Genomic DNA, 21,218 nt, shown 5'->3' on the forward strand with positions numbered 1-21,218 from the left:
AGCAACCATGGCAGGATGAGTACATGGTTCATATCAATGTGTGCTTCATTTAATTATGCTTCCACATGTCCTTTTTTTCTCCCTTCTGTTTTTTATTGCTGGTGAATTCAGAAATTTTTCTAGTGTAAATAGGATTCTAGATTGCTCCATTAGATATCTCAACCTGAAATTGGATCACGAAGAACGAAATGCAAGACGGTAAGATTGGACTGCTAGCTTTATCCAAACCCTAAATTAAGAGGTCCATTTACTACAGAAAACAAAATTGGCTACTTCAACATTGTTTTGTTAAACAAACTCATCTGTTGTAGAAGTTGGATGATTTATGAGCTTTGCAGCCTTATCCGATAGAAGCTTTATACAAGCCACCAAGACATAAAAGAATAGAGAGAGACAAGATGGAATGGAATAACAACCCTAAATTTCTTCTAATTATTAAGTCACAGATCAGAGGTTCTGGAAGTTTGTTCACGAAATATTGCCTCTAAAGATGGAAGAAACAGCCATACTTGAAAATAAGCATATAGTAGCTAAGAACTTAAGAGGTAATTAGTTCTTTCACATTGGCTTGCCATGCCGACATTCACTGAGTTGTCTTTGGCATGCACACATGTAAGTGTAGAATGACATGGTCTGTCTTTGCAGACTAGTTCTTAAAATGAGGTAGATGTCCACTGTATCAAAGGCAGGTATCTCCTTGTTACAAAGGCCTCATATTTCACTGAAGCATGTGGAAGATATGTAAGACAAAGTGTCCAAATGTCATTAGACATGAGATAACAGAACTACTAGCTCATAACAATTTAAACATATGCTATCTAACCACTGCAGCTAAAAACCTGCACTATACCAGAGGGATAAAACCTCATTAATGTCTTTCTGAACATAGTGGTTGAGCATGGTAACTTGTGCGTTTGTCTTAGAAGAATTCCTCGTAATTAAACATTTTATGGATTTATAGTCAAATCACCAACCGGACTTCGGTCTTCCCTATCCCCATCTGAGAGGTTTCAGGTTTAAACCTGAGTGGTTGCACTCCCACTGGATTTCACAAAGGAAAAGTTTTTTAAAAAAAGAAGAAAAAGAGAAAATAGAACATTACAGACAAATCCCTTAGGTTGGTTACCGAGATCTTGCTTTGCATCAAAACGCACTAAAGATGCCATGTATTTTAGGCAAGGAAATTAATATGGGCACTTGATGCATATCTCTTTTCTTATGAATGAATAACTACAGAAATCTAAACCAAGATGTAATCACAGTGAGTGAAGTTCAATTTAAAAAAAAAAAAAAAAAAAAATTCCTCTCCACTGAACTATCACAACTCCTAAATCAAAATCTGATTGAGAGCTAGGTAGCATCATAGGAAGCAAATCTTAGTGAGAATAGTTCAATGCCCTCTCAAGAAGTAAAGCTAATGAATTCACTGACTGTATTCCTATACGATCCATACTTTTTTTAATAATAAGTTCCATAAGGGTTGGTGTTCCATTATTAAATCAGCCTTATGTAGCCGTCACTCTCTTCATTTGCTTAGTTGATTTAAAGAACTTCATTAATTTGCATCTTTCATGTGTCTTACTAGGAAGTAAGCAATCAAATTTCCTGCTAGTGCCTCATTTTTTTGCGAACCAGAACTCCCAAAGTTCACACAAGTTTTAGTCCAAACATGTTTGATCTGAATGGAGAATACCCATAATTCATGTAGTAGTGCAAATAATGTAGTAGCGCAAATAAGGAATGGAATAAAGAGAAATATAAATGAAGGATAATTGCTCTATAAGTCAGTTGATTTTCAGGCAAATTAAAATAAAATTTGTGTTATTTTACTGTGCTATATTTTTTTATTAAAAAAAAATGAAATTCCATCCTTGACCACATATTTGCAGTTAGCACAGAAAGATAATGGTACCAAGTAAACAATCCTCTTACAATAGAGATAGGGGAAAAGCCTTTTTTTTCTTCTTGTCATAGGACACCAACCAAGAACATTCTAATCTCAATTACGACAGAAAATCCATCATATCTACATTGTTGATATAAGAATAGGATACTCCCGACCAACAAATTTATTGACAAGAAGTTACAAAAACCATAAAAAAATCTAATTTGGCCTGCCAGGCCTTAACTCAGTTGGCACCCTTCTCCATTCGGAAGAGATCCAGGGTTGGAGACATAGTGGTTCTGTCTCTATTTCAAGAGAATTAAAAAAAAAAAAAGCAATTCGGAGAACATAGAAACTACAATAAAACAAGAGCAAACAGAAACAATCATAAATATCTAAAATAGAGAGATGAAAATGAAAGATATCAGCACCAAAATACTCCATACTTTGCTGGAATTTTCCCGTTTGCCAGCAGATAGAACATGCATGACTGCAATCAGATTCTGGAATTTCATGTACAATTATCCATGATTTTTTTCTCATAACTCTCTTTGTCAGTAACTGCATAAAAGTATGGCTACTAAGGACTCCTATCTAACCTACCAATAGTCTCTCCAGAAACAAAATACAATGACGTTGCAGGAAGAGAACTCGCTTACGGAATCAAGAGTCTTTTTTAAAATAAAAGATGCCAAAATAGTTAGTGAATTAATGTCAGAGAGAGAGAAGAGAGAGAGAGAGAGAATACATAAAAATGTAATATATTCGACTTTTAAAAGGCTTACATGTTCTAAAGTTCGAGTCATCATATTCCTAAAGCTTACGGGAAAGTGGGACTGCTGCTTAGTTGCTCTCAGGAGACTCAATAGAAACCTTCTTTCTAGAAATGTACTTGAAAAAGATAAAAGTAAATGCTGAGAATCTTTCAATCCACTCTTAATGTCTTACCGGCGGTTTTAATTCCATGCTCGGTAAATGACAAACTACTGCACCCTTTTTTCTTTATCTTTTTCCCTCCAACCCTCTGTTGTGACTCCCTGGTCAGTAAGCAGGAAGTTGACAGAACAAGTTGGAGTTGCAGTTACTTGCTCCTCTTCCCACTATCCTCATTAAAGATTCAAGTATGCTCCTTTTTTTTTTTTTGGTTACAAAGATTCAAGTATGCTTTGGGCAGAGAAAAAGCACCAAGCTTTTGAGGCAGCCCACTCCCAGAACTACTACTTCCCTCAAGACTAGTCTAGCAAGAAATCAAAGCGAAAATAACCGAGCAAGAACAGCATAAGCCCATGCAAAAGCTTGCACAGAATTCACTGCATACAGTAACATTGTCGGCTAGCTTAGATCAAATCAGAAGAACAGGTTCTTGCGTCATACGAACCTTTATCATCTATGACTGAGATAAGTCGATTGTTTTGACATTTTATTTACAATATCGGGAATAATACAACACACATAAACAAGGACTGTAGCACATTTTCTACATCAGATCTACAGAAAACCATTATATGATTGATAGAGTAAAGAAGAAGATAGGAATGAGAGAGAAAAGAAGCTCACTTGATCAGAAAATGAACTTTGAATCCTGACCTTGAAAGCTTGGCAATCCCATTTTCCTTTCTATCTCATATCTCCATTTTCTCCAGCATCAATATAAAAGACCTGCAATGAGATTTTTACCTCGATCCTCAGTCCTTTTTTATTCCTTTTGGTAAATTACCTTCTCGTTCTTTTGCTGACACCAGCCAAAAACTAGTCTAAAATCACAATCCCAGTGATCATCTCTCAATCACCATTTCGCTTCCAGACACAGCCAAGTAAAACAACAACTTCTCTTATCATTTCAAAGCCCAAAAGTCTTGCTAATGACTGCAAATCAAGTGTCGTCCTTGCTCTGCATGGTTCTAATTCGATTTCAAAATTGCTATTTCACCACAAGCAACCTCATCATCAAAGCATGCATCACTACTTCTTTGACCTTTCTTCTCCTTCTCCTTCTCCTATCACCATTAGAAAGCATCAACTCAGGATAAAAAAGGTGGCCTAACCCCACCTCCACCCCACACATAAGCATCCCCCGAGAAGTGATAATTCCCCACACTTGCACCCAAATTATAGAATGGGACACCGCCATCCCCGACACTTCCACCACCCTCACCACCGCCCCCGGTGACTGCAGAACTCTGGGACGCCGACGTCTGCCGCAACTGCGCCACCGCCGCCGCCGATGCCGCCTCATCCTCCCCCTCCAGCGGCAGCCGCTCGTAAACGGCGTTGGCGAACGTGGCGGTCATCAGCATCACCGGCCCCGCAGCCACCAGCGGGCCCACCACGCTGCCCCTACCACCTGCCCCTGCCCACCGGCCAGGAATACCGTCATCCCCCCCGCCCCCGGCGGCGCCGGCGGCGGCAGCACCGTCCCCGTCAGCGAGAGGATCTCGAACCGCCCCCTCAGCGTTGCCACCACGCTGCCAGGCGGAGGCGCCCCCGGCTGCCGGAGCGACACGTTCGCCACCGAGCCGCCACCGCTCAGCACGCATACCCCCTTCCCCGCCGCCGCGCATACTCCGTCACGCTCTCCACCACGTCGGCGCCGCTGGCCACCTCCAGCACGTGAGAGCGGAGGGCGTTGGGGCTGTCGCGCGTGATTATTATCGGCGGCTTCGGCTTGTTCTTCGACCCCGGCGGCCGACCGCGCGGGCGGCGGGTCGGCCCGGCGGAGGTGGTGGGCTGGTCTCTGCTGGCACCTTCGTCGGGGGAGGCCTTTGGGTTTTCCTCTGGCGAGGGGTTAGATGTTGCTGGTTGGTCGTGCGGTGGTGGCGGCGGCGGTTGCTGTGGCTGCGGTGGGTGGAGGAGGTGGTGGAGGTAGCGAGAGGAGCCGCCGGCCGCCACCACCGCTGCGGAATCCATTCCAGCCATCGCCGACGCATCTACTCTATCCCACCACTTGTTTGCCAGCTTATCTCCTCCTCCTCCTCCTCCCCTTGTTTCCCCTATTATGGTTGAAAACAATTTTAATAAATATCTAACAACCAAAAGAAAAATTTGGAGGAGTTCTTTCTACAACTCTCTTCCGCTATTGTCGTTTTTCTTCCCTGCTAGTAGAATAGCTGAATAAAATGAAAGAACCAAGACCAAAGGAGATCAGCGTTTCTACTCCTTATTAACGGAGACTTGTCACCAAAAGTACTCCACTACCCCCTGAAGGAGGCCTGAAACCAGAACCTTAATTCAGATTGGTAAAGAACACACTTTTCGCCAAGTCAATGGAAGGCAACACCATTGATCACTACCTATACTTGGAGATCTTTCTATTGCTGCAGCCAAGAAGCATAGAACAAACTTCACAAAACAAGGAGTTACCCTTTTGCTGTTGGCATGCAATAAGTGATAAGAACTTTCTGTTGCTATCCTTCTCTCAGAGAGAGAGAGAGAGAGAGAGAGAGAGAGAGAGAGAGTTGGAGTTTGGGAATGGAGTTTTGAAAGGTGTGGGGGTTGGAAGCTGAGAAGAGGGGTGCAGGCGGTGGAAAGCGTGCACCGGTGGGTTGCTATGGCTTATGGGAAGAGAGACGAAACAATAAAGTATGGAGCAGCTTCATAGTTTATTTTAATTGCAACCACTAAAGAATACTTGAACCGAGGGAGAAGGTTAAATAAATAATATTTCTGTCAATGTTCGAGAGGCTACATGTGAGTAATGTACCGAACAGATTGCATAATGGAGGAGCTTTGGGTTATCATTTTATGGGGGCATGATATCTACCCCATGTTGGAAACTCTGTGTTATTATTATATGTCGGCATTATTTTATGTGAGCATGATAGTTGCGAACTCCGGCCACCCCATGCTTGAAGCAATCGTTTAACAGGTTTAAGGCAGTGGATTTGATGTTTTAATTTTGACCACCTGATGCAAGCCTGGAAAGGGAAGGAAAAAAAACATATCTGAGCATAAAACTTTTTGTTATTTGTCAAAGCTTTTAAAATGTTAATAATCCTTAAAATAATTAGTTAAATTCGTTAATATCTACACTTGAGTATCAAGCATATGGCCTTTTTGCATCCATCCACATATTATTTGGAGTAGTTTTATTTTTAAAACATCAAATTCTCTCTCTGTATATATATGATTGATGCGATTTGATTTTTAATAAATATTATATAATAAAAGGAGCCAATGGGATGTGTTTAAATTAAAAAAGTAAGGTAGTTGGTGGCTTTAACTCTTCAACTTACTAATTTCGCATAATCTCTTTATATTATTATGACATGTCATCTTGCAAGCATTGTTATCAACCGATAAATTGCTACCACACTTTTTACCAAACATTCATCCAAGGCTTATGTGTGAGAACTGAGTTCGATTAGTCATCTTCTTAGTTGTTGTTGCCATGAAATTTTGTCAACTTCTTACGTTTACCTATTCAGAAAACATCATTATTATATGACCTGCAAAAACATTAATGTTGCACATAGACTGTCCTCATTGTTGTAATATGAACTTCACTCCCAATTTGCTCGATCGCTTCGTTGAAGTTCCTATTCTAATTGAACCCCTGTTCTCTGTTGATTTTATTCTTCCGCTTCTCCCCTCTCTCTTTTAATTCTTCCATTCCTTCCCCCTCTTCTGCTATCACAGATTTTTCTTCCCTTTCCTTGGTCTTTCTTGCACTGATCCAACAAGAGCATGACTTTTTCTTGTTTTCTGCCTCCTTATGCAATCTACTTGCTAGTATACTAATATAACATTTAAACTTATTTCTCAAAAGAAAATAAACCTTCATCAATTTAACTTTTTAAGAGATTTATTCTTCTCGGTATTATAAAATAACATTTTAAGAAATTATCATCATCCTTAGTATTACCGTACTGTTCCTATCCTTGAAGTTCAAGCTACTCGATCGGAGGGAAATAAAGAGCTTGATAAAAGCATTTGCTATTATGTATTGTTAGTTAGTACTTAATCTTTTATTGACGGATTAAGATATCATTAACTTGTCTGATAAAATGCGAAGGGATGAGGATGACGTACACAAACATATAATTGTCTAGTACAAACTCTATCAACGGGATTTGCTTTTGCACTAGAATTATTCTAAATCTTGCGTACTCCAACAGTAAGAAGTCTTTAAAACCAAGACCACACATGACACAAGATACAGCACAATGGTCATTTTAATAGAATTACTCAATGTTATTGGTTGGCTCTTTTGCCGGGACCTATACCCGATAACATATACAAAAATTATATATTCTTTAAATTTTATAATGAATTATATATGAAGGTTATGTAGAAATTAACAATAACAAAAGGTATTTAAGGTTTGTAGTAACTCATATGAATCAGGAAGAATGTTGGTATCCATTAAAGGCAGCTATAGTCAAGCTGATAATTAGGAAGCCGTGATTGATTTTCTCTGTATCTGGGTCGCCTCTGTGGTCACTCCCTCTTCTTAGTAATCAACAATTTTAGATTTAATTCTTGTATGGTGCATCCTTACATAATCTAGATCTAGGTAATACTGGTGAGTAGCTCCCTCTCTTTTTTATTCAAACGAAGCTCTTAATTTCATTAGTTAAGGCTTATCATGAGTATTTCTACGTGAATGCAAAGGAAGTCTTTCGATGTACTCCTATGAAAGCTTTCAAAGTTTTAATATATTATAGATGAATGCTTGCGGAAAATTAAGGACAACCTGATGTATTAGAACTCCATTCAAAAGCATTAACAAGCCAAGGCAAAGCCTTGGATTGCTTGTTATATACAAAGAGTTTTCAGGTTTGGACCAATTTTGACCGCTAATGTTTGGCCTTTACGGTTTTGTTTAAAATGAGTTTGAAAATATATGCTAGTTATTGAGTTCAAGCTTCCCTTTATCTATGCGTGAGCGTTCAAATTTAGCTCATTCATGACCCCAAGTTTTTTTGAGGAAATGAAGTAAGGTACTTCCACCAAGAAGAATTTATTAATAGACTACTATAAAGTATTACAGGGATATACGGTTACATGCTAATACTGAGAATAAATATAGGCCCCGGCACCGGTGGAAATTGGACATTAGAATCCTGATGCCAAAGTTGAATAGCTTTTACAGGCCCAAATCTGAATATGGTGTTGCCTGTAGGGAAATCAGACAGAAATTTTATAGGGACTGACAATCTATCCAAGTTTCACCGTCGGAATAGGTACAAATATGTTAAATATCAAACCTGATTAGATCCCACTCGGGGAACGGCCTACGGAAGAGGGGTTATGAGGATAGGTTGGCCCAAAATCTGGTTAATCTAGTCACTAGACTCCTAAAAGGCGATGAGAATACGTTGTCTAGAATAATACAGGCATTATGATGCCTGCAATGAAAGTTGCTAGGTCTTCCATAAAAGAATTGAACATTCTTGAATACAAGATCCCTCTGAACATCCGACCATGATCCACAATGATCAGGGGCAAGCCTAGGAAAGCTGGAAAAGCACACGAGTAACATTTGGGTGAGGAACACCCGCTAGCCAATCAAGATAAACTGAGATAGCTTTCCTAGCTGTTGCAGGAGGCATGGTGGCGATAAAACGAAAGACTCTTGTATTCCTCTCTTTCCAGAGGCTCCACACCACGGTTATAAATAAGCATTTGAGAGCAGGGGATAGTGATCGGACGTGATGAGAATGCCTCCAGGAAACCCAAACATCTGGGAAGGATTGAGGCAAGTCTAGAGAACTAAATGGAGAGAAGATGATATGCCAGTAAAATCTAGAATAAGAATACTGTAGCATTAAGTGATTTAGAGTTTCACCAGATTCATTACACAACAGACAATTCTCTACGGTAGCAACGCCTCTTTTAATGAGGTTCTCCTTGGTTAAGACTTTATCATGAAAAGCAAGCCAGAAGAATAGCTTTGCCTTCTTCAGAATTGGAAGGTTCCAGAACCATTGTTCTAAAGGTGATATTACACCTTCGTTCAAGAGGAAGTCATAACAGGAGCGGATGCTGTAGATACAATTGGAGCTCCATTTCCACTGCCAGATATCAGGCTTTGAGGTAAGGAAGAAATTTAGCAGGAGGGCCAGAGAGGTATTGAAGCTCATTGTGAGCTTGAGAGTTCATTGGACGTCTGAAGGGCGCCATCAAAACAAGATGTTGCAAAAAGTCAAAAACAAAGCAGTTTTGTTTCGTTACAAAGAAATAAAGATTGGGGAGTAGGGAACATAGCTCACTATTTGCAATCCAATGATCCAACCAAAATAAAATTGAGCGACCATTCCTCACTGTTAGGATGAACCAACTTTTGTATGTGTAGAAGAGTTTTAGCACCTCCCTCCATAAGGGAGAGACAATTTTAAGCAGACGATGGGATGAATGAAGTAAAAGCCTCCTAGAGTAGTAAGCATGCTTAATTAATAAACACCAAGGCTTCTGGGGGTACCTTATAAATCTCCACCACTATTTCAAGAGAAGTGTTTGGTTAAGGGTGCGAAGATCTTTAACTCCGAGACCTCCATACAGTCTAGGCCAACAAATTTGCTTCCAGTTAATTAGATGCTTGATAGAACTTTGAGAATGTTGGCTATTCCATAAGAATTTCCTGTATTTTTGACTAATAACCTAGTTTACCACTACAGAAAGTTTTATAACCGATATTCAAAACATTGGAATAGCATTCAGAATGGAATTGATCAAAGTGAGGCATCCTGCTCGAGTGAGAGTTTGTTATTTCCATCGGCTTAGTTTCTTTGAAATTTTATCAATGAGGAATGACCAATCGCCTTTGTTGAGCTTTAAATGATGAAGTAGGATACCCAGGTACCAAGAGGGAAGAGATGATAACTTACAGCCGAGCATAGAAGCCAAGGTGTTAGCTTATTCATCACTGATGTTGATACCGAAAAGCTAAGTTTTATGAAAGTTGATGCTCAAATCCGAGGCCAATTTAAAGAAATACAAAATCAGCTTGAGGATGTTAATGTCAGATTTGTTAGCACCAGAGAAGAGCAAGGTATCATCCGCAAATTGAAGACATTGAGAGAAGCCTTCGATGCCACTAGGCCCAAGATTGTTAATCAATTTTTGTGCTGCGCAAGCTTGAGGATATTAGTGAGCACATCCATAATTAAGATGAAGAGTAACAAAGAGAGGGAATTGCCTTGTTTGAGCCCTCTCCAATTACGGAACCAATTGTCTACATAATTATTGATAACTAATGCTGAGTTGGATGTTGAAAGTAGGACTCTCATTCAATCGATCCATCTAGTCCCAAAGCTCATGTGTAATAGAAGATCAAACAAAAAATCCCATGAAATATTATCGAAGGCTTTCTCAAAGTCTATTTTGCATAAGATGGCAGAAAATTTTGAGTGCCTGAGGAGTGTAATTTGTTTGGCTGCTAAGATATAACTCTCAAATATTAAACATCCTTTGATGAATGCTGATTGATAGTCTGATACCAGTTCAGCCATTTTATTCTGAAGCCTGTTAGGCAGCACTTTGGAGATGATCTTAATCATCCCATGTTCAACGCTTATCACTTTATAATCAAGAACCGAAAGATGATCATATTTCTTGGGGATCAGAGAAATGAAGGAGTAATTAAGCCCGGCTAGATCGCACTCGTCAGTGTAAAATGCTGAGAACAACTTGCTGATGTCGTTGCTAATGCACTCCCAATATTTCTAGTAAAAGAAAATGTGGAATCCATCGCTAAATTAAAAATAGCTGATCTGATTTCGTCAGTGGAGAAAGGAGAGTCTAGTGATGCCAAATCTGGAGGGGGGTTGGGGCACAGCTTCGTCCGTAAGTTGAGTTTGAAAGAAGATATCTGCTTGACTGGCCACTGAGTCGAGACCCAGCTGTTCATTATTGTGTTATATGTTGTAGTCCTACTCTTGGATGAATGCTGCTTTGATGGACCAAAATCAGATGGATATGCTCACCATCCCAATTACAGAACTGAAAAACAAGTCTATATTTGACAGAATGATAGGATTGGTGTAAATCATTGGATCGATGAGATGGACTTAAGGTTGAAATATCCCACCAGTGACGCATGTGGTCATCAAGCATTATTAGCTACCATGCCTTAAATCATTCACCCTGACAGGAATGGTTTTTGTCACCAACATTGCAGATATTGCCCAGAAAAGCATTCCGACATCCCAAACAAATGGTTCCTGTCACATGATTTGAGAGGCAGCGCTTTTCCAGACCGACATTTTGTTTTACTAAATTATCCAGGACATCTTTGCCTAGATTCGTTCCCTTTGGTTCATTGCTATCATTTATAAACCAATAATGTTGTAACTTTGACTGACTAGCTCCTTTTTTGTGTGTGTGTGTGTATATATATATATGTTTTTACACAGTTTATGGTTACAATAGGTGGCAGGTGCAGCAAAACAGCAACATAATAAATCATTCCAATAGAAGATTTTAATAACAAAATTTGTATCGTATCTTAAGCAATGAATGTTAATAATTGTCGAGTATAAAACTGTGCTATTAATACTAGTTGCATTAAATGCTAGCATCTATGATCTATCTGGTGATTCATAATGTAAGTTTTTGAAATCGGACGGCCGTGGGTGAGTCAACATTCTGATGACAACCGTACATCTACCAGTTACGTGGAAGGCCGTTAAGAGGTAAGTAGTTGGTCAGCCTTTCGTGGCCCGAAACCTCGCCTCTTCAAGGATTATTATTATTATTATTATTTTATTTTTAAAAATATTTTAACTTATTTTTTAAATTACCGTCTACTTTAAAAACGTCGGTTGAATCGGTAATTTCATGGGCACGTTGGCACTAACGTGTTTTTTTGTTTTTTTGGATGAACCGAAGGAGCGATGGAGAATCCACCACGAGGGGGAGGGGGAGGGGGATCGGGTGGGGTTTGGAGGCCAACGCGGGGTGGCACGGAAAAGTCGCACGTTGGAGGGGGAGGGCATGGTGGGTAGAGCTCGCAAAATATGATTTGATTTATCAATTCGATCGGTGTTGGGTATATCGTAAATAGATTTAAATTTAAATTAAATAAATTTAGATCATAAATAGATCAATTTGTTTAATAAATAAATCGAATTTAGGTTTTAGATATTTGATCCGTTTAACCCATTTAACCCATTTAATATTCAAGTCGAGTTGAGTCAGTTAACTTATTTAACCTATTTAATCTGTTTAAACTATTTCTGATCTATTTAACCCGACTTGTTTAATCTGTTTAACCCATTTAAGGCATGTTTAATCTGTTTAAAACCTGTTTAATCTGTTTCTGACTTATTTAACCTGATCTGTTTAACTTGTTTAACCCGTTTAACCTATTTAACCCGTTTAATCTAATTTGACCTATTTAATAAACGGGTTAAATGAATTAGATCAGGTTATCTGTTTAATAAACAGATCGGATTCAGGTTTGAATTTTTGACCCGTTTAATAAACAGATCGGATTTGGATTGACGATTTTTGATCTGATCCGTTAATGACCCGACCCGATCCGATTGCCACTCCTAATGGTGGGAGAGAGGGAGGGCGGCGCGGAGGGAGCTGCGAAAGAGCGGCAGGCGATGGGCGAATGAGCCGTGGATGGTGCCGGAAGGGAGAATGGGTGCAAAAAACCCACTGATAGAGGGAGGGGTGGCTTAGGCGGAGGACTCGCGGGCGTACGGGGTGGGGAGGGACTGCAGGTGCGCGGGGGCGAAGGGGGGCTGCGCAGAGGAGAAGAAAAAAATTCCAAAATAATAATAATAATAATAATAATAATAATAATAATAATAATAATAATAATAATAATATATTAATTTTAGAAAATAATTTGAAAACAACACATTTTTCAAAATTATTTTTTTAAAAATAATCTTTTATCATTATTTTAAAAATCTAATTTTTTTCATTACAAAAAATAATTTATTTTTAAATAATTTATTTTATTTTATTTTATTTATTTATTTTTATTTATTTTAAATATTTTGTAAAAATTATTTTTTAAAAGTAATATTTTATTATTATTTTAAAAATATTTTTTTCCCTTCTCTTTTATTTCAAAATATATTTTTAAAATAATAATAAATTATTAATTTTTAAAAATATTTTTAAAAATATTTTTTTAAAAATAATTTTTAAAATATTTTTTTCAATTTTTTTAAAAAATTAATATTTTATATTAAAAATAATATTTATTTTCAAAATAATACTTTAAAAAAAAATTATTTTTAAAAAATAAACTTTTAAAATAATGATAAAATATTATTTTTAAAAATAATTTTAAAAAATATGTGGATGGGTACAGAGGAGCGGCGGTTGAGCGGAGGAATCGTGGATAATGCCAGAAGGGGGGGTGTGGTTGTTCGATGTAAAGCCGTAGGAGGGGAAGAAAAAAATAAAAAAAAAATAAATATTAATAAAATATTATTTTTAAAAAGTAATTTTCAGAAATGCACGAATGGGCGTGGAGGAAAATTTTTTTAAAAAAAACTACTAGTAGCCATAATATTTTTTTGAATGAAAATTTATATTTAAATCACTTTGTTATAAAAATAAAATATACATAATTTTATTATTTTAATTTATATGATAATAATTATAATAAAATATAAAATATAAATTAAATATATAAATTAACTAGTGGCTTTCAATACTTTAGCTAAATAAAAAATTGCTCTATCATAGGGCGCCCTACACGACTCATAGAATCATTCTATTTCACGACGACTTACTAGTTACTGACTCTACCTCCATATGACAGGCCGGGCTCGCGATTTTACTGAAATCATAGATCCAAGTGGCGATTTCAGTGAAATCGCCGACCCAAGTGACGATTTCAAAATTATTTTTTTTCCTTCCCCTCTTGTGCTCTTTTAGTTAGGCAATTTTAAAAATAAAATTTTATTATTTTTAAAAAATCTTCCTTCTTCCTTCCTTCCACATATTTTTCAAAATTATCTTTTAAAATTAATATTTTATAATTATTTTTTAAAAATAATATTTTATCATTATTTTAAATATCTATTTTTATTACAAAAAATCTTCTATTTTAATTTTTTTTAATAATTTATTATTATTTATTATTTTTAATACTTATTATTATTTTGTTATTATTATTTTTATTTATTTTTTTCTTTTTGTCTCCTTTCCCCGTATGCCACACCCTCCCACCCTCGGCTGCTCCGCGCACCCCACCTGTTGCGTCTTTGGCATCACCCCTCGGCTCCTCGATCATCTGTGCCACCCCCTGCACCATCCTCCGATCTCCTGACGAACCTGCACCCCACACACTCCACGGCCACCTCCATCGTTGCTCTCACCCACCCGATCGCGAACCCACAGCCCACTTCACATGGCCCGCCGCACTGTCCCCTAGCCACCCTCATCGCCCGCGTTGCCTCCTGGCCACCTGCACTGCCCCCTGGCCCCTCAATGTACACCCAGCACAGAGGAGAGAAGGAAATTGCAGGGTGGGCCTATGAGTCCAGTGGAATCGCCGGCTCAAGTGGCAATTTCACCCAAGTGGCAATTTCAGTGAAATCACGGGCCCAAGTGGCGACTTCACTGAAATCGCCGACCCAAATTGCTATTTTAGTGAAATCGTGGGCCCAAGTGGCGATTTGCACCTCATCTGACCAGCTGGGCTCAAAGCAAGCTTAGGTGGCCATGAAATCGCCACTTTAGATATCCATTGTATTGCATTCACATGTGGATGATATTCTCGAAAATAAGTTGGAGAAGAGGGTATTTTTGAAAATAAAAAATAAAAAAATAATAAAAATATCCTCCCTTTAAATGTCCATTATATTGCATGCATCACATGCAATTGGGCCATGCGGGATGGGGTTTGTTGAGCATTCCAAGGTTGCATTTGGTGCATCCAATCTTGAAAGATAATATAGATTATCTTTAAAATATATTAAATTATCAATAATATTAATTATTATATTTGATATATATAAATAATATTATAATAAAATTATTAAAAATTTTAATTGATATATTTAATATAATAATCAGATTATCAGGAATGTGAAATCAAATTTTCAAAATATTTCGAATAATTTTGTTATGGTGCTCTTTTTTTCTCCCTGATGAGAAGCGATAGGAGTGGTATCGGTATGGTAGTGGCATAGAGAAGTGGCAGGCTAGAAGGTGTGAGGAATCGTGCGCATGAGGGGAGGAGGTGGGTGCGTGTGGAGGAGCCGTGGGGGGTGGTGGGAGACGAGGCCAGAGGAGCCATGAGTTCAGGGGAGGAGGGTGATGGGCATGCATAGAGGAGTCATGGGGGTGATGGGGACAAACACGAAGGAGCTGCGGGATGGTGGTGGGGGATAAGGGTAGAGGAGCTGTAGGTCACAGGGGTGGGGGGAGGGGACGAGTGTGTGCAGGCACCATACGGGTGGTGGGGACAAGTGTAGAGGAGCTATAGAAGAGTGATGGGGGACAAGGGAGGAAGAGTCGTAGGCAGGCGAGAGGGTGAAGATGAAGGAGCCACGAGCAGGCAATAGGGCGAAGGAGCTGCAGATAGGGGGTGGTGGAAGAGCCGCAAGTGGTACGAGGGGATAAAAAAAAATTTATTTTTATTATTTTGAATGAAAAAAAAATTTATTTTTTGAATGATATACTGATTTGTTATTATATGATGTAAGATACACATGATAGACTTATTTTAATCAATAATTTCTTGTTCCACGAATGGTAAAGAAATTTTAAGGATCACAACTTCAGTTGAACCAACCTCGATTGGGAAAACTATTGTCTACACTATATACACCATATGGTCATATCTGCAGTCAATAACAGCTGTCGGTTCCTATTCTATTTATGAAATGCGCATCTCAATGCATCATCATAGGTACTAACAGATTTGTTTGGCTGCATATATGCAGCATAAACAATAATTTCTCCCTCCAAAAATTTAAAATTATCTGATCACACTTCAGACCTTTTATAATTTAAATATTTAAATTTTAGTAATTATAACATGGGTAAACATTTTCTTTTCTCTGTTTTTTTTTTAAAAAAAAACATATGGTGCAAACCCACTCCTATTTATATTAAATCTAAAATGTAATATGCCTATATGCATGACTTTGTAGATTAGCAATTGCACAATCATATACGTAATTATTTTTGGGTAGCTTTACCTAATTTTGTGAATTTCCCCACTTTATCACTAATTCTTTTTTTTTTTTTGAGGTAAACCGGTTTTTGTTAAGTTGGTAAAAAAAAAAACCTGGTCATCGAAATCAATGCAAACAAAAAGTTTTTAACCTATATAGTTCGTTTGATCTGCAAAATATATAACTCGTCTTCAACTCATCACCTTTCATCTTTTACATATACAAGTGCATCATCAAAAAAATCCTACAAGACTGTGCCTCGACAAGCAGCCTTTCTCATGGATAGCAACATTCTGCAGCTGATAAACTGCATGCTTACCCGAAAAAGTGCATCAAATTTCTTGATATAAATTGATATTATTAGGCGCCAATCGAGTACAAAAACATATTCCCTTCTGCAAAGTGGTGTTGACATGATGCTTCTTAGCTCAGTATTGCACAAATTACTACATATCACATAGCACATGAAATATTTTGTAATCGATCAGTGTCTTGTAGTATAGCTCTTAGATATTATTTTTCATGATTTATCCAAGTAAACTGATAAAAACTGTAGCCCTGCCATACCAAGTTCGGATGTCAATTTGTTTATCATTAGCTGAGTGGAGAATCGAGCATATTTTAATTACTCTCTCCATTCAACCACCGTCGCGACATGTACTTTTTTATTTGTAAGGTGCCTCTCAGGGCTCGTTGTTCTACAAAGAGTACATGGAAGCTTCAGTGAAAGTAATATTACTTAAATCTTTGATCAGAAGCTTAAATCTATTAAAATGAAAATAATTGACACAAAGCCTTTAATTAGCGGTGCTCCATGGCATTGCCCACGTAAAATCTAGTTATTTATGACTCCAAGGCAAGATGGGTAGCATCCATTAATTAATAGAAAAGATCTCCACAACATAACCAAGTCCATAAGTCTGAAAGATCGATGATTGGTTTACTCATACTGTTTATGTGGATTAAAACTAGCTACAGGCACTTTATTTTCATATATTTCAGTTGAAAATTTCCTAAAAATCAGCACCTAGTTAACAATCATAAATTGATTAAAAATGAGACATCTTATTTTGGCTTCGCAAGTAATATAACGACTCAAAATCTCATTCAAAAAGATTAATAAAAAAATATTATTTAGGTTCTTTTTTCTACGTGAGTTATGAATTAAATTGACTCTAATATTATTTATAATAATCTAAATTTTCATTCAAAAAAATTTAATTAAAAAATATTATTTGAGTTTTTTAGTTTCATATATAAACGCTCAAGATCTTTAAAATATAGAGTTAATTATATATTTTCATAAATCCTCACAGGTAATACTTCCACTTATTTAACTCTAGATTTTCAAGCAGACATCACTCCTTTGTAAACATCTTGAGCCGGCACAAGTCCAACATAACATAAAGTTAAATTTGTCGGTCGCTTTATTTCTTTTGAGAAATAACAATGGCAGTGGGAGCACCACCGACTAAAATTATTCAGGTCAAACACTTTAAAAACAACTTTTTTCCCCTTTGAAAATAACAGCGGTAGTGGAAGCATCACCACCAACTAGAAACGTTGGAGTCAAATGCTTTAAAATCACCACTCAAAATTTGAACTCAAAACTTTCTGCAAAGTGGAGAAAGGTGCAGCCACATAGCTGTAGAATAGCGTGCCGCTATATGATAAATTCACATGCAAAGGTAGGCCACTACAAAAGCCAGTCTTCTAAAAATATATATATACTTTACCTTTTCTTGTTGTACCTCAAAATCATAATCTCAAACTAATAAAGCAAACTCTATTAAATATAATTTAGATCAAAATAATAAATATAAACATGGATTCGTTGAAAACTATAATATATCAAATACTTGTTCTCTTAAGACATCAAAAATAAATAAGCTTAATACGGGACCACTGTAAGAAATACAATAATCACCCACTTTAGAGTCGACGCAACATCGACATTCCCTTATGGCCCATTATGACTTAAAGTAATAAGAAGTTGGCATTAGTTTATAATGACCGTAGAACGCTAGCGGCAGTATGCCCCATTCCCAGGGTGAACCCCATGTGCTGGCCATCAATCAGTTCTACCAAATTAATTGGACAAAATTCCCCATTTGAAGAACTTTAGCAAGCTAGCTTTAGCCGGATGAATGACAAATTAAATGTACGAAGTTGATGTTTTCTTATAAGTCTTTTCTCCCCTGTATTCCTTTTGAGATAAACGTGGGGAATGTGACCAATCCAATTTTAGGACCTCCACTACACAGAAAGGCGCTAACCAGCTGAATTGGCTTTTGTCCCATAACTTAGCTATAGCTTTAGGATTGGCTAGGACTTCTTTCTAACTCTTGTTTGTGCATTTAGGCACTACCTTATCCCTTCTCAAAGAACAACTTCATATTTTTTAATATCATTATCAACTTCTCACTTTATTATCTTATTTATCATTACAAAATATATCATTGTTAGAGAAAAATAATTACACAATATTCTTTTTGAATTATTTCACTTGTAGATTTGTCAAATACTTAGATTCTCAAGATGGAGATGAATAGTGAAATGTTGCACTGTCGGGCAATTATTTCTGGAAAAAATAAAGAAAATCTGTGTATGATATGCTTATTTAAGTCTGAAATTTGAAGGATCTAGAACCTCTGGTTCCTAAATGGAGGTGCCATGTTTAGGAATGGCAAAGATGATAGATTTCTAGGGTATATTCTCCAGAAAAAACTGTCCGCTGTTGGCCATCTGTAGCTGATCCAGGCTCAGATAAACAGCGCTGTCGACGCCCATGGAAGAGCCCGCCACTGGAACCTGCTACAGTAACCACCGAATAAACCAGATCAGATGGATAGGTTATTCGGTATACTGCATTCGATTTTTTAAAACTCTCAGAACCGATATATTATTGCCATTTTGGAGTGCTAGCTTCTTCAAAGTGTCATGTCACCGTAGAGAGAAGCAGCTAGCTCATGGGGCATTACAGGTGGCAAGGATCGAGTGTGCGTTCGTGTTTATTTCTGTTTTTTCTTTTTTTTCCTCCCAGAAAAAATAAGGACGACTATATATTTCTCTTGCATTCGTGAAGGGCTAATTTGTTTTGCACTTTCAATTAATTAGAGGAAGGCTAAATGCTATCTTTTAACCGGGGAAATAGTTACAAACTTAGTTTGCTAAGTTTCACTTGGAAAACATCACATGCTTGCGCCATTCGCATTCCATATGGATGCAGGAGGGAGCTACCTCCCTCCGTGTACTCTCTTTTTGTTGCGGTGAAAATATATAGTTCTGACATGCAACCACAATTCTTTTCACAAGCCTTTGATTTTGTTTTGAATTGACCTTATGTTGTGATCTAATAATATAGAGGGCATGAATAGTCTCGCATTGATTGTGAGTCAAGGAAGACTCGCGTTTATAAGAAGAAAAAAATCTTTCCCACTTAAGCATCTTTTAAGGGTCAAAATCGTGAGATCTATGGGTCAGAACAGACAATACCTCACGTGACGGATCGAACTCTTATTCATAACAATGACGCATCAAGAAGGAGTCGAGGTCTGTCTCAGTTCTCTGAGATAAGGTCCGTATCAGCTGACTGTGGGGCTCCTTGAACTATACACATCGGAGTCTCTCTTGACTAGGAGGCTCTGTTGTGGTTCTAATAATGTGGAGGGCACTAATAGTCCCATATCGATTGTGAGTCAAGGAAGACTCACGCTTATAAAAAGAAAAAAAAATTCTTCGCTCTGTTGCAGTTCTAATAATATAGAGGGTACCAATAGTCTCACATTGGTTGTGAGTCAAGGAGGACTCATACTTATAAGGAGAAAAAATTCTTCCCACGTGAGGCACCGTTTAAGGAACAAAATCGTGAGGTCCATGGGCCAGAGCGGACAATATCTCATATGACGAGCTGAGCTCTTGTCTGCAACAATGGCGTGTCAGGAAGCAGTCGAGATCCGCTTCGATTTCCTAGGGCTGAGGTCCACCTCGACTGACTGTGAGGCTCCTTAGATTGTACATATTGGAGTCTCCCTTGACAAAGGGGGCTTTGTTATGGTTCTAATAATATGGAGGGCACCAATAGTTCCACATCAATTGTGAGTCAAGGAAGACTCATGCTTATAAGGAGGAAAAAATTCTTCCCACGTGAGGTACCTTTTAAAGAATAAAATCGTGAAGTCGATGGGCCACAGCGGATAATACCTCACATGATGAGTCTGTAGAAATTCTGTGGTGCCCCCATAGCCTTGAAGGTGACCACAGACGGAGCTGGATTGATAGGCTCCTAGTTCATTAGGATGGGAGTTATCCTAAGGTGGAGGCACTGCATAGCTTTCAGGGGCTCAAGGTTCAGGCGGTGAGAATTTCGAAGGGCTTGGTTGGAGCTCCGGATACCTGAGGATACAAGATGGAGCGAGATACCAAGGAAGGGCTAAAGACTATGATGGAAGAGCAATTTCAGGATATTGGGTCGACTCAGTCTGGAAATGGGTCAACCAAATCGCAGGACGTGCCAGAGAGAGAGAGAGGAGTCTCAGTGTTTTGGCATGGTACGAAAAGTGGGTCATCGACTCAGTGTCAGACTGAGCCGACTCAGTCTAGGTGGGTTGACTCAGTCTCAACTGAGTCGACTCACTAGGAACAGAACAGAAAGTGCATCATTCGGGATATCTGCAGGTTGCTGAGAATTGGATCGACCTAGTTTTAGTTGAGCCGACCCAGTTCGTACGGATTGAAGATGTACGGGAGTCTGTTTTGGTCTAGGATCAGATTTTGATCCTAGATTTTTGGGCTTAGGTTTATGAGTTCCAAGGATGGCTAACTTAAGGGTTTGGACTGGAAACAAGTCCAAAGAATGAGAGCATGTGAGACATGAGCTCAATGAGTGCTTTCTTGTATTGGGTTCAGCTAGGAGAGCTTTTTAACTGGGGTTCATTAGAATTTGTGTGGAACCCTAGGATATATAAATCGTGTATGATAATATATTTGGTATAGAACTAATACAATAGCTTTTCTTCCTCAATCTCTCTCTCATTCTCTCATGTTTTGCACGCCTAAACCCTAGCCACCATCTTCAAAGAGAGATCTTTGCAGCCACCCCTCTTTGGTGTGTTGTTGGTGTATTCCTTATCCTACATACTGGAGTTTGCCTCCATAATAATTAGTATCAGAGCCAGATGGAGCATAGAGAAGAAAGAAGATGCCAGAAGCTGTTGAAGAGATCAGCGAGGTTCTTCGTC

General features: G+C 38.1%; 1 protein-coding gene and 1 pseudogene across 1 annotated transcript; both read right to left on the bottom strand.

Annotated features, from left to right (window-relative positions):
- Nucleotides 1-3,211: 3,211 nt before the first annotated feature.
- Nucleotides 3,212-4,801, bottom strand: LOC105039424 (AT-hook motif nuclear-localized protein 27-like; annotated as a pseudogene).
- Nucleotides 4,802-8,334: 3,533 nt separating this feature from the next.
- Nucleotides 8,335-8,967, bottom strand: LOC140856898 (uncharacterized). The gene has a single exon (XM_073255119.1). It carries the CDS (start codon nucleotides 8,965-8,967, stop codon nucleotides 8,335-8,337), a length of 633 nt encoding a protein of 210 aa, XP_073111220.1.
- Between the last annotated feature and the right edge of the window lie 12,251 nt (nucleotides 8,968-21,218).

Source organism: Elaeis guineensis, chromosome 1, assembly GCF_000442705.2.
Source record: "Elaeis guineensis isolate ETL-2024a chromosome 1, EG11, whole genome shotgun sequence".
NCBI classification, from domain to species: Eukaryota; Viridiplantae; Streptophyta; class Magnoliopsida; order Arecales; family Arecaceae; genus Elaeis; species Elaeis guineensis.